At 47.8% G+C, this 13,567-nt stretch overlaps 1 protein-coding gene across 7 annotated transcripts in view; it reads left to right on the top strand.

Annotated features, from left to right (window-relative positions):
• The first annotated feature begins 8,675 nt into the window (after window positions 1–8,675).
• The window catches only part of WHRN (whirlin), an 80,112-nt gene continuing 75,220 nt past the window's right edge, over window positions 8,676–13,567 (top strand). For 3 of the 7 annotated variants that reach the window (XM_032478274.1, XM_032478273.1, XM_032478271.1), the window contains exon 1: window positions 8,677–10,186. In XM_032478274.1, the coding sequence (XP_032334165.1) occupies window positions 9,569–10,186 (618 nt within the window). In that variant the 5' untranslated portion in view covers window positions 8,677–9,568. Of the gene's footprint in view, window positions 10,187–13,567 lie in introns of all 7 variants that reach the window. The other 4 variants (XM_032478275.1, XM_032478272.1, XM_032478276.1 and 1 more) reach the window with 2 other exon arrangements.

Here is a 13,567-nt window from a genome sequence, read left to right as displayed (position 1 = left end):
CAGCCCATCACTTGAAAGGAAAGAGGAATGACCTTGGCTTACTCTGACAAGCAAGAACAATGGCACAGAGCTTACTCCACGTGACCAGCAGAGGCCCCCACAGTCTCCCTGGGCCACCCTGCCCAACCTTCTCACAGTCTGGTTAAAAACAAAACAAAACAAAACAAAACAACAACAACAAAAAATAAAAAAAAAAAATTCTCCTCCTTTCCTCCAACTCCAAAATCAGAACACTGTGATTCTGAGATGTAACTGAAATCTCCTTCTTGCTACACTGCCTTTTAATTAGGCATCAAAAAGCCCAGGAGATGATACGGCTCCCTTGTAATGGTGTGCTCCAGAAAATTACTGCCATAGGATTGAATTAAAGAAATGTTATTCAACTGATTCGTCGGGCATGTGTCAGTGGGGTTGGGATAGCATCACGGACGGTCAATGCTGCTACTGTTGTTGACAGAGTGAGGCATGAACACACGTCCTTCTGGAAGGTTACTGATGAGACAAACTAATTCTCATGAAATAGTTAGGAGAGGCTGGGAATTGGGACATAAGGATTTTCACCCATCAGTGGTAGAGGAAGAGGTATCTCATATTAGTTGAGAGTATACTATTGTGGGCTGAAATTGTGTCCCCCCCAAATCCATATATTGAAGTCCTAACCCCCTAGTACCTCAGAACATAACCATATTTGGAGATAAGGTTGTTAAAGACATAAAGAAGTTAAAATTAGGGTAAGCCCTAATCCAGTATGATTTGTGTCCTTATAAGAAGAGGACGTTTGGGCACAGACATGCCCATGGACACAGAGGGAAGTCCGTGTAAAGACACAGGAAGAAGACAACCACACGCCAAGGAGAGAAGCCACAGAAGAAACCATCCTGCTGACACCTTGATCTCAGACCTCCAGCCTCTAGAACTGTGAGAAAATAAAGTTCTGTTGTTGAAGCCCCTCAGCGTGTGGCACTCTGTTACGGAAACCCTAGCAAACTAATACACACACTCTATGCCAGGCGAGTGCCTGGCATATACCATTACATTGGATCCTCATTGCATTCTTTGTTAACCTGCATTTAATGGGTGAGGAAACAGACCAGGGGGTTAGTCACTTGCTCGAGGTCTTATCAGCTGGCAGGTGGCAGAACCAGGATTCGAATCCAGGTCATTCTGACTCTGATGCCGGCCACCCATTGCTCAGCTGCATCAAATTGAGATGAGGCGAAAAGGCAGCCACTGGCCTGTGTGCATTCTGGAAGTCCCTTCCAATATAAACAGTCTATGGTTTGTATGCTGTGGAGGTGCAGACATATTTTTAGCAAGCTCTGGTGTCTGTCATACCCTTGAAAGATTGCCACCCTCACTGAGGATTCTTTATGAAATACAAGTGCTTCTATAAATCTTTGAGAGCTGTTAGAGAAGGTGCCTGGTGCTCCTTGAGGAAGAATCGGAATCCGCACCTGCAAATTGATGGCTCTCTGTTGCTTCTAGGATACTGTTCAAAACTGCTTAGCTCGGCATTACACATCTGTCATGATTCGCCTCTGCCCACCTCCTCTCCAGCCAAATTGCTGGCCACATGCTTGCTGAAACCAACTATGCAGAACTTCCTTGCAGCGCCCTGAGCAATTTGCATACTTTCCTGCCTTTGTGTCTTGTTCATGCTGTTCCTTCTGCCCAGAGTGTCCTTCCCACTTTGTCCATTTTCTATGGGTTGGCCACCACCCTAAGGTGACCCCACAATGAGTCACACTCTTGTATAGTCCCCTCCCCTTCAGTGTGGGCAGAACCAGTGACTTGCTTCTAACCAATAGTATATGACAAAAGTCATAGGATGTTCCTCTTTTGATTTGGTTACCTTATATGACAAAGATGATGGGATGGGACTCCTAAGATTACCTAATATTATAGATGACTCTGTCTTAGCACACTGGAGAGAGAGACTCCCCTGCTGGCTTTGAAGAAGTCAGTTGCCATGGGTGGGCCATGTGGCAAAAAACAAAACAAAACAAAACAAAACAAAAACCTGTGAGTGGCATCTAGGTTCAGAGAGCAGCCTCCAGCCAACAGCCAGCAAAAAGGTGGGGCCTTCAGTCACAGTGACACAGAGGATAAACTCTGCCATCAACTGAGGAAGTTTGGAAGTGATCCTTCCCCAGTTGAGCCTTAAATGGGAATACAGCCCTGCCAACACCTTGACTGCAGTCTTTTGAGATACTGAGCAGAGGAATCAGCTCAGACTTCTGACACATGGAAACTATGAGATAATAAATGTGCGTTATTTAAGCTCCCAAGTGTGTAATAATTTGTTACACAGCAATAGATAACTAATACACTCTATTAAAACACATAGCCAGTGTTATTCTTCATATATTATTCCCAACTAGATGGGAGCCATGAGAACAAGGACTAGAGTTCAGCTCCTTCAGACCCCACACAGTGCCTGGTACACAGTAGGCACCTGATACATGTTTGTTGACTAGATGATTATGATCTTTAAGGTTCCACCTGGTTTTTTAAAAATCACTATAATTCTAGGATGTTGAAACTCCATGTACAGTTACCTTCATATAAGGTCAATGAGAATATCCAATTTCCAAGGAATAAAGAAGAATGCAGAGAGCAAGCATTCTTCTGTAACAGTTACAGAGTCTTTGACACAATCCGCCAAGCAGTTGGGCACACTGGGCCCTGTAAGTGTAATAATGATGTCTGCCGAGTGTCTTTGAAGATGGTCAAAGTCAAAGGCAAAATCACAAAACCTGCTGAAAGGCAGCTAGGCCCATTAGTTGCTATTTGAAACCTGGAGGCAAAGAGGCATTAAGAGCCTCAAGCCAGTCAGAGGAAGTCATCCGTCAGCCACGGAGCCAGAGACAGAATTCTGAGTCTGAATCTGCTCAGAACCCCCAGAAGACTCTTCATGCCTCCCCCTCGTCCTTGTCTTCCTCTCTCCTCCTCCTCGTCTGCCCTAGAAACAAACACATAATTCTTAGAACCAGAAGTACCAGCAGATCCCTGCCTCCAAGCCCCTCATTGGACAGATGGGAAGACTGAGGCTCGGAAAGGTCTTGGCCAACCATGTATAGAGAGACCAAGAATAGCATTCTTTTCCAGAATCTCCTGAAGATTGAAGTTAAAGATAAAAACACACAGCAGTTTCCTTGAAGATCAGTGAGGACATTCGGCAATTAGCCAGAAATTCAGGCACCTCACTATTAAAACACAAAAAGTTTTACAAGATCTGTACAGATAAGCAAAGCTAAGGAGTTATTTTCTCAAAGCTATTCTCATAGCAGCCCAGAGCAGCACTGGTCCCCAGCATGGCGCTCACTGCTTTGCATGCATTAGCTTCACTAGCCTTCCAACTATTCCGTTTTTTTATAGCCCTTTTTATAGCTTTCTTTTTTTAATAAATGAAGAAACTGAGGCTCAGAGAGGTGATGTGATTCCTCCAGGGTCACGTAACCAGGAATTATTTAACCAAGTCCGTCTGCAGTACTGGTTCTTTGCTGTGATGCTGAAAGAAGGCTCAGAGAAGGGGATGCCAGCTGGGGAGCCTTGCCTGGGACCCTCACATTGGAGCTCATCACACTACCACACACCCCCCCACCAACCATTAGTACATTTGATGCACACAACACATCAGCTCCTGACTGTCAGCTCCAGCAGGGCAGGAACCATGATGGTCTTGTTCCTGCTGGATCCACAGAACATTGCCTGGAAGAATGAAGGAGGAGCTAAGGGAAGTTTGAATGATGAATGAATGGACATGAGTGAAGGCCCCAGTTAACCATGCTGATGTGTGCACAGCAAGGGTTTTTTTTGCTGGGAGCTTCTCTAACCTGAACCAAGATGATGTGTGGAGCGAGTGTCCCAGTGTAACCAATATATAATCCCCTGATTAAAGAAGCTCTTGCAGACTTCGTAGCAATCGGATTACAACACAGCATGCCTGATAAGGTCACTTCCACTGCTCTGCCTCTTTCCAGCCCACAGGTCGGCTCCCTGCCATTTTTTTATTGCCATCATAGTTTGCTGTTTCCCCAAAGCTGTGTGAGAGAAGTCAGCCTCAATCCCATCTGTCATAATACAAGGTAAAAAGAGAGTGCATGGTGGGTGGCTAATGACACAAAATTTGAGGAAACCATGTCATAGCCCAGACACTCAGTTTCTTCATCTGTCAAGTGGGGATAATAATAACCATTTCACAGGATTGTTGTGAGGAGTAAAAGAAATGGTGCCTGTAAAGGGCTTAGCTCTCTCAAAGGACTCAGTAAAATTTCCCTTCAGGTACTAATGAGAAAGCCTAGGACAGGCACCTCTGGCTGTCAGTGAGAGTGTGGACAAGACAATGACCTTCTCGGGCCCTTGACTATCCTATTTGTAACACAAGCGTGGGAGAAGGCAAGAACTAAGGATGCATTCAACAATAATTACTAAGCACCGACTATGTGCTTGTCCTGGAACAGAGCACTGGACACAGAGGTCAAGGAGCTATGGCCCTGTTCTTGAGGGCCTCCCGTATGGTAAGAACTTTAACCAAGACAGATCAAGTGGGAGTGCCTGGTGAGTGCCACACAGGGTGATAAGCAGTTTGCATACCTGAGTTCAATCAATATTCATAGTAATGCCAATGACAGTGCCACTCTCCCCATCTTACAGGTAAGGGCGCTCAGGTGCAAAAGACCTCCATGATTTGCCCCCGTCACACAGGTAGCAAATATCAGAAAAGGGATGAGAACCTGGAGATCAACTCTGTGCTTTAACACCTTTCCAGCACAAACATCACATGATTCTCCGTTACCATGAGACAGACTCTTTAGAGATTACACCCAGGCCAAGATAAATACCTGTATCTCTCCTCTTTTCCTCATGTTTTTGTGCTTTCTCTTTTTCTCGCCTCCCTCTTATCTCCCCGCACTTCCACCAATATTGTCTGTATTATCTACCAGGCATAGAGGCGAAAGTGTCCCTCTTCTCTGCCGATACCATCCCCACTGACATTGCAGGGAAGAGACAGGCTGTGGTCCTGGAGCAGAAGCGATAACTCCAGTTGCTAACCTCCTTTCTTTAGGGATCCCAGAGCTGGGGGAGGCTTCCTAGGACACCTTCTACCAGAGAGCTTTGAGCATGCCCCTCCAGGCTGTGTCCAGGCTGAGAGCCCTGGGAATCCCTCAGTCCTCTCCATCTCCATCTCTCTCAGTGATATCTTTGTATTAAATCCCTGCTCATTCTTTCCACCACAAAATGTCATCATACCAACCTGGAATCATTAATATGTGGCTTGGTTTTAACCTCTGACATTCCCAGCCCAACTTTCAAGAAAATGTGGTCTTCGTGCCATTCCCATCTGGGACCTTTTAGCATCTTTGAACCAAACACTTGGGAGGCCATGCATCACAGTGATTGAGTGAGAATCCTGGAGCCAGATGGCCTGGGTTCAAATCCCCACTCTTCCTTTAACTACCTCTGTAACCTTGGGGATAGTTATGTCCCTAGGTCTCAGTTTTCTGTCCGTTTTACCAGGATGGTGGTGGTGGTGGTGGTATCTCTCTCTTTATAGAGTCATTGGGAGGATCGAGTGAGTTAAAATACAAATGTTTAAAATAATATCTGGCACTCAATAAACATTACTACATTTTTCTATATGTCCCATGGGAAATATATCTCAAATTTAATTAATCTCTATTGCCTTCTAAGGATACATTCCAGTTGATAAGAGGGAAGGGGAGAAGCTCCAAATAACTATGAAATAGAAAATGGATTTTAAAAATTGCCATAGAAAATAGGAGAAAATTACTAACAACGTTAGGACACCCTATGTTGCATCATGCTTTCATTTACTGTGCAGGACGTGGTGCTTACAGCTGCCCTCTGGAGAGACAGGGAAGGTCTAGAAACTCCATTTTATAGATGAGCAAGGAAGCCATCTGTCATGGGTCACTCAACTAGTAAAGGGACACACTGAGACTGGAATAATGGTTTTCCGCCTGTTACCCAGACTGCAATTCAACATGTCTCTTGGTTAAAACAAACACTTGAGAAATAACCAACCAACAATCCAGTTCAACACAAAGTACTTCTGAGTTGAATATGATTCACTCTTCTTCCCTCTGTCTTTTCAACTTCTCCAGTGAGTGCAAGTTTCCAGGAACATTCATAGGAGAAGGGCATTGATTTGCTAGAGTTGGGGAAGAATAATGGGCTATATTAAAAGTAGCTTTGGTGAAGACAGCCAAGGGAAGCCTGCAGCCGACACAGGAGTATTATATTTTCTTTCTGAAGAGGGCAGTATGCAACCAAGGCCAGGTCTGCTCACGTGCTCAGGGTTTCCTTCCAGGTCTTGAAGGCCAGAGGCAGTGTAGCCCACAGGAGCCCAGGCATCTTGGGTTTCCAAGAGCTTATTTCTGAACCACAAACACATCTTCAGACATGAAATAGGATTCTTGACGTTTGAGCACAGTTACACACTGCCTTGCATCCAAGTGTACACAGCGCAAACTGATACAAAGCAGGTTATGCCAGATGGATGGAAGAAATCTCAATGAGTTCTCTTTCCATGCTCTTGCACTTGTCTGCCCCTCCCCAACATCGGCCTCTATGACATTAAACGACAGCACAGCATGCCTGAGGGTCTCTGATGTTTGCAGAAGAAAGTGTTTCTTTTTCTACTAAGATGTGTGTGCAACAGTAGTTTCTGCTGCCTAAAGCAAAATACCTTCTCCCAAATATCCTTCGCACAGAAATAAAATGTTGAGAAGGGGGATGTTAGCTCCTGGGATGCATTTATCAAGCCAATCACAGTAATTATAATTAGAACACAAACTAAGTGAAAGCTTAGCATGAAATACATTTGCAGAAAACCTGAACTGCATACAATTAAGCCCTGCTTGGTGGCATTTTGAGGTATGCCATTAATATACTTTGGGGGTGGGGGAGATTGATTTTTTTCTTAAATACCTTTGGCTAGTTTAAAGGCTTCAGTGGCAATTAAGAAGGAAAAAGTACACACATTATTAACTGCTACACTTAGGGCTGTCAGACGGATGTCCAATGTAGCTTTAACTTGCTGTTTAAGACACACAATCAAGTATGTTCACTGGGCATTAATTTAACCTAGGTCTGTTCTGGGGGATTGAAGAAGAGAATTGACAATTGGTGGTGGGTGGATAATATGGCTTCAATTCCTGGCCTCAGCTGTGGGAAGGCACTAAGCTAACAGGGTTGAAAATCCCTCCATGGTTCCCCATTGTCCAGAAGAGAAAATCCATTCCCTTTAGGGGCCTTCATTCAGGTGTCACCTCTTTGATTGATAAAGTCCTTACCATTTTCTCCTCCCCTAAACCTGGTTTCTTTCAGCCGTTACAACACACATCATACTAGTTTTTAACTTTATTTACGTGGTCTTTCGCCCCTGCTAGACTATGACCTCCTTAAGGTAAGAGATTTCATCTTTTTAACTGGGGCCTGTGGCACCCAGCATAAGATCCAGGACAGACTAGGTACTTGGAAAATGTTGAATGGAGAGTGATCATATAAGCAAATGAATGAATGAGTGAATGAATGCTCCATCCTTTTGGGTCCAGCTGAAACCTACTCCAGTGACACCCTGTCTCTGCCTCTCAAATAGAAGTCAGGTGGTTCTAGATTAGCAATCCAGAATATTTTCAAGGAAAATACAGCTTTCTATAGGAGATAGCTTAGGAGAGACAATTCAGGTTGGAGAGGATGTGTGTGAGGGTGTGTGTGTTTGTGTGTGTGTGTGTGTGTTGAGGGCTCCTTAGAAAGCCGCCTCTGAATATAAGCACAAGCTTCACTTAGACTGTATTTGGGGGAGTAAGGTGGGAAGATACTCTAGGCCATGCCTTGGAGTATCTCCCCATTTGTTTTGGAATGGACAGGCATGGAATACTTTCTTCCCAACCCGCTTCCTATACATTGTTTAAAAATGTTGATTTTGAGATAATTGCAGATTCACATGCAGTTGTAAGAAATAATATATAGACATCCGATGTACCCTTCACCCAGTTTCCCCCAATGTTGACAAGGCCACAGCCCGGATACTGACATTGATATAATCCACCCACCTTATTCTGATATCTCCAGTTTTATGTTTTATATGCATGTGTGTATTGGGGGGTCGGTGGGTATTGTGTCCACTTTACATTTGTGAAAACGTTTTCCCCACCTACTGGAGAGCGGGCAGGTGTCCAGTCTGCTCTACCTCTGCACTGGTGTGGGCTCCCGCAGGCATCGGTATATGCTTAAATAGATATCTTGCACACAGTAGGTGCCCAAAAGTCGCTCATATATACATGTGAACTTGAATGTTGGTGCGTACAAGAGCTCAAGTTTTAAGGTAGAAAACTGAGCCTGAAGCATTTAGTATTTTAGGGGCAAAAAGTTGGTTATTTTTCCCCACAATTGTGAATTAGCTAGCTGGCTCATTGCTCCAGACTCATCATGATGAACACGCTTCGATCGCAAAAGAGCACAGTTTTTGCGGTCCAACCCGGACCCAAGGCTGGAGCGGTGCGGGAACTCTCACTGCCCCTGGAGCTCCTCCCACCCCTACCCCCACTTGCACCCCTTTCTTCCCTGGGGCTGGACTGTTTCACCTCGTCTCTAGGCAACCGCCAGGCGCGAGGCGGGACGTCATTTCCTGAAGAGCCCGAGGAGGGGAGGGGGAGGGGGGAGAGGCAAAGGGGGGCGGGGCCAAGGCTGCGCTGGCGACAGCGACGGCGTCGGAACTCGCTGGAAGATCGGCCCCGGGCGGCTCAACAGTTCGCAAAGTCCCGGCTCGCGGCTGCGCGGCTCCGTCGGCAGTGCAGAGGCGCGGGGGTCCCCGGGCTGCTGCATCCCGGGGCGTCCCCGGACATGCCCCGCACCCCCTGCCGGACGTCCGCTCTGCACCACCTGCTGCGATTCGGGGGTCTCCGGGACTAGAGCGCCCCCCACCCCAACTTATGACTTTGGGGTCCCCCAGCCTGAGAGGAACGGGCGGCCCGGCTGGGGGAGCCCCGGGCATGATGTGACGGGGCGGTCAGTTTTGCTGCGCGCCACCCCACCTCCAGCCACCCGTCGTCTCTGTGTCCTCCAGAATGTAGCCGCTCTCTCCGCGTTCCACTGGACTCCAGCCTCAGTCTCCGCGACCTCCGGGCTCCAGCCGCCAACTCCTTGTCCCCGGGGATCCAGCCGCCGTCTCCGCTTTGCCCGGACTCTATCCGCTGTCTCCGTGTTCTCTGGGCTCCAGCCGCCGTCTCTGCGCCCCGCGGACTCCAGTTTCACGACCCCCTCAGTCTTCGCGCGCCCGGGACTCTAGCATTGATTTCCGCGATCCCCCCAGGATTCAGGCATCGTTTCCGTGCCCCCCACGCCCAGACTCTAGCCGCCGCCTCTGTATCTCCGGGCACCCAACCCCTGTCTCGGCGTCCCCCCACCCGCTCCCAGCCCCCGAACCCAGACTCCAGCCACGATCTCCGCGCTCCCCAGGATCCAGCTGTCGCGGCAGTGCCGGCGAGTGCAGCAGCTGCCCCACAGCGCGCCCCGAGGCCGCCCGGGCCTTGGCGGAGAGATGAACGCGCAGCTGGACGGCCTGTCGGTGAGCTCGTCCTCCACCGGCTCGCTGGGCTCGGCGGCCGGGGCGGGCGGCGGCGGGGGCACCGGGCTGCGACTGCTGTCTGCCAACGTGCGCCAGCTGCACCAGGCGCTGACGGCGCTGCTGAGCGAGGCGGAGCGGGAGCAGTTCACGCACTGCCTGAACGCCTACCACGCGCGCCGCAACGTCTTCGACCTGGTTAGCACCCTGCGCGTGCTGCTGGACAGCCCGGTCAAGCGGCGCCTGCTGCCCATGCTTCGGCTGGTGATCCCGCGCTCTGACCAGCTCCTCTTCGACCAGTATACAGCCGAGGGCCTCTACCTGCCCGCCACCACCCCCTACAGGCAACCCGCCTGGGGCTGCCCCGACGGCGCGGGGCCCGGGGAGGTGCGCCTAGTGAGCCTGCGGCGCGCCAAGGCCCACGAGGGCTTGGGCTTCAGCATCCGCGGGGGCTCGGAGCATGGCGTGGGCATCTATGTGTCACTGGTGGAGCCAGGCTCTCTGGCCGAGAAAGAAGGGCTGCGAGTTGGGGATCAGATTCTGCGTGTCAACGACAAATCCCTGGCCCGGGTGACCCATGCTGAGGCCGTCAAGGTAGGGCTCTGGTTTGGGGATGAGTATGGGGCAGAGTGGCACAGCTCCTCATGGTGGCAGTAGCTCCATGCTGTGTGTCCTTAGGGAAATCGCTTGACCTTTCTGGGCCCCGTTTGTCTTAAAAATATTTATAACAGGAACATCTAATTTTTTGAGCAGATAGATGTCAGGCACTTGGGATACAGTGATGGGCAAAACAGACTTGGACCCTGCCTTCATGGGGCATAAAGGCTTTGTGTGGGAGACAGGCATTATCTCTGACAAATGTATGATTACAAAGTGTGAAAAGGGCTGTGGATTCTTAGGAGCATTAAAAGAAATAAGGTCTCTGTTTGGCATATGGTTAGTAATCAGTGGGTGACCTCCACTTCTGTTGTTGTTATTCTCATTATTCTCTAGGCTTCTGCCCCTGAAAGAAAGTTTTGTTAGCTCCAAAGTGGTCCAAGGAGGCTGTTCTGGTGACCCACAGAGCTCTGGCCTGACCGTGCTGTTTGTGGACCAGGCTGTGTATCCTAGGACTTGTCACATGCCACCTCAGAACCTCTAGTTCTCCACTTGGATCCTGAGTGTCTCTAATCTTGTTGGAAACGAGGACCCTGCCTGAATGTCAAAAATAAATCCCCCACTCCCTTGAGAGTAGTTGTACTTTTTGTGTCTGCTAATTGAGAAAAATAAGCTCTTGACAACTAGCGCTTAGGGACTTAATCATGCTGTTTAAAAGTAATGTATGTGTTTGTTAGTCTTATGCCCAGGGTTATTGAAAATCAATTGGAGTATGGGATGGATAGTGTTTGGTTTATGTGTGGATTCAGGGCTCACTTGCAGGTGTATACACACACACACACACACACACACACCCCATCTTTGTGTGCAAGAAGTGAAGAGTTTGGGGGAAAAGGAACAGTGACACAGTCTGCTTCTGCAGGGAAAATGCTTCCCAGGGTATTTGGGCCAGCCTGTGACCCACCTTCTCACCACCCCGCCCCTTGCCCCTGCCTGGCTCCTCCTCTGTGCAGGTGTTTTGAACTCCAGCCAAGGGCCTGTAGGTGCTGGGAAAGGCTTAGGCAGCAGAGATCCCCGGATTGCTTCCTGTGTCTGTTAATACCTGTGGCCAGGTGCATCTTGAGCCCACTTCCTGACTGTTAACCTGGGACATGACCATCCTCTGACCTTGGCTTCCTTCATTTGCTTCCTGACCCGTCTGCCCTTACGGGAGGCCCTTGAGGGGTTTTGGAAACTTCTTTGCTGCTTCTGGAAAAAGGCTGATGGTTTTATATTGTTCAGGGATGTAGTAGACACAGCTTCTCCTGGGCTTCCAGGCATCCATCCTCCTCTCTGTCTCCTCCCCCCGTCAATCTCTTCCCTTTGTCTGACACTCCATGTATTTATAAAGAAATCGTCCATTAGCCTTTGACCCTAAAAGGTCTGGAGTTTCCACATGATAAGTTTATGTTTGAAAAGATGCTTGATCCAAATGGTCATTTATAAACATGGATTCCATTTTAGTGGCAATTTAAAAGGACTCGGGTAACTTAATCATCACAAGGTGATAGACTTGGGAAAGGCCTCAGGTAACCTGGACATTAAAAACATGGAGTCTCCCTTCAGTTCCCATCCCAGACTCAGCCATGCCTCTAAGGCTGGAGCTGCTTGGCTTTCTTTCCGTGAGTTTCCATGAGGCCCTCCCTCATTTCGTCAATGGCACTCTGCATCTCTGTCTGAACCTCCCGAATACGCCGAGGTGCTGCGACCCCACTCAGAGCAGCATCAGGCCTTAGCTTGTCTATTTACTCTTGTTGCTTCCAGAGTCAAACCTAAACTCTCTCGGCATTGATTTTGAAGCTTCAGGACTATCCTTGCTGGAGGGAGGGGTTGATCGCAGGAGAACTGCCCTTGGACGGGTGCGAGCCAGTGCCAGCGGAGCAGCCCCTTGTCCCTGTCACTTTTCCTGCTGAGGCCAAGGGAGCTCCTGCCACTCTTCCTTCCGGCTTATGCGGCCACGTAACCTGCCTGGAACACGCCCCTTTGGACCCTTCAGAAGCAACAGGCAAACGAGTGCTGCTTTGTGTCACCTTAACTCCAGGGGAAAAGGGAGATGGACTTTGCGTGGCTGGAATTTAAAACGGAGGAGGCGGAACCTCCTCTCTACGTTCTCCCCAGCGCCTGGGCTGGCAGGAGGGGTGGGCGGTTTCAGGGACAGCTTAGAACACCTGCAGCTGCTCCTGACACATTTCCACACAATTAAGGGTGTCAGGTCCTTAACTGAACGCCCACAGAGGCCCCGGCTTCTCTACTAGGTACAAACTGCCCTTAACCAGGATTTCTCCACTTCTGACCCCTCTTTATAAGCTACAGTTCAGGGATTTTTAAAATCTGATTTTATTCAAATGGCACCAATTTTTCTGCTTCTGTCCTTTTTGTGTTCGAGGATACCACATGGCATTTAGTAGTAGCTATGTTTTCTTTTTCCTTCTTCAATTTTATTTTATTTAGTTGTTTTTTGCTTCCTCCCCCAGCTTTGTTGAAGTATAACTGGCAAGTTAAAAATTGTATTATTTAAGGTATACAATGTGATGATTCGAAACACCTTTATATCGCAACATGATTACATGTAATTAAACTCATTCATATATCCATCACTTCACATAGTTTTGTGTGTGTGTGTGGTAAAAACACTTAAGATGTACTCTCTTAGCAAATTTCAAGTGTGCAGTACAGAACTATTAACTACAGTCACCATGCTGTGCATTAGATCCCCAGAATCTACTCATCTTATAACTGGAAGATTGTCCCAGTATCTCCCCTTTCCTCCATGCCCTAGACTCTGGCAACTATCATTCCATTCTCTGCTTTCATGAGTTCGACTTTTTAAGATTCCACTTATGAGTGAGATCATACAGTATTTGTCCTTCTGTGCCTGGCTTATTCTCAGCATAATGTCCTCCAGGTTAATCTCTGTTACCACAAATGGCAAAATTCCTTTTTTTAAAATGGCTGAATAATATTTCATTGTATATAAATTTATAGCACCTTTACTTTCTCCATTTCCGTCCATAGATACTTAGGTTGTTGTCATGTTTTGGCTGTTGTGGAGGTATATTTTCAATCTTAAAATCTTTATTTTTCTTCTGCAGGTAAAAAGGGGAAAAAGATCCTCTGAGACTCTCAAAGGAGAGATTCATTGTGTGTGTATGTGTGTGTGTGTATAAAGAAAATTAAATTTTAAGAATCAAATTACTTAAAGGTTTATTAATCAGAGAGATCACCTCCTCTCCGTGAACAGAGGAGGCTATACGCACAAAGGTTCTCCCTCTTCTCTCTTTCTGACAAATCAAGCATCCATTGTTGCGGCGAGTTCAGTGAGGATTTTATCCTCTGTCT

Source organism: Camelus ferus, chromosome 4 (assembly GCF_009834535.1).
Source record: "Camelus ferus isolate YT-003-E chromosome 4, BCGSAC_Cfer_1.0, whole genome shotgun sequence".
NCBI classification, from domain to species: domain Eukaryota; kingdom Metazoa; phylum Chordata; class Mammalia; order Artiodactyla; family Camelidae; genus Camelus; species Camelus ferus.
This window is presented reverse-complemented; position numbering and strand designations above follow the sequence as displayed.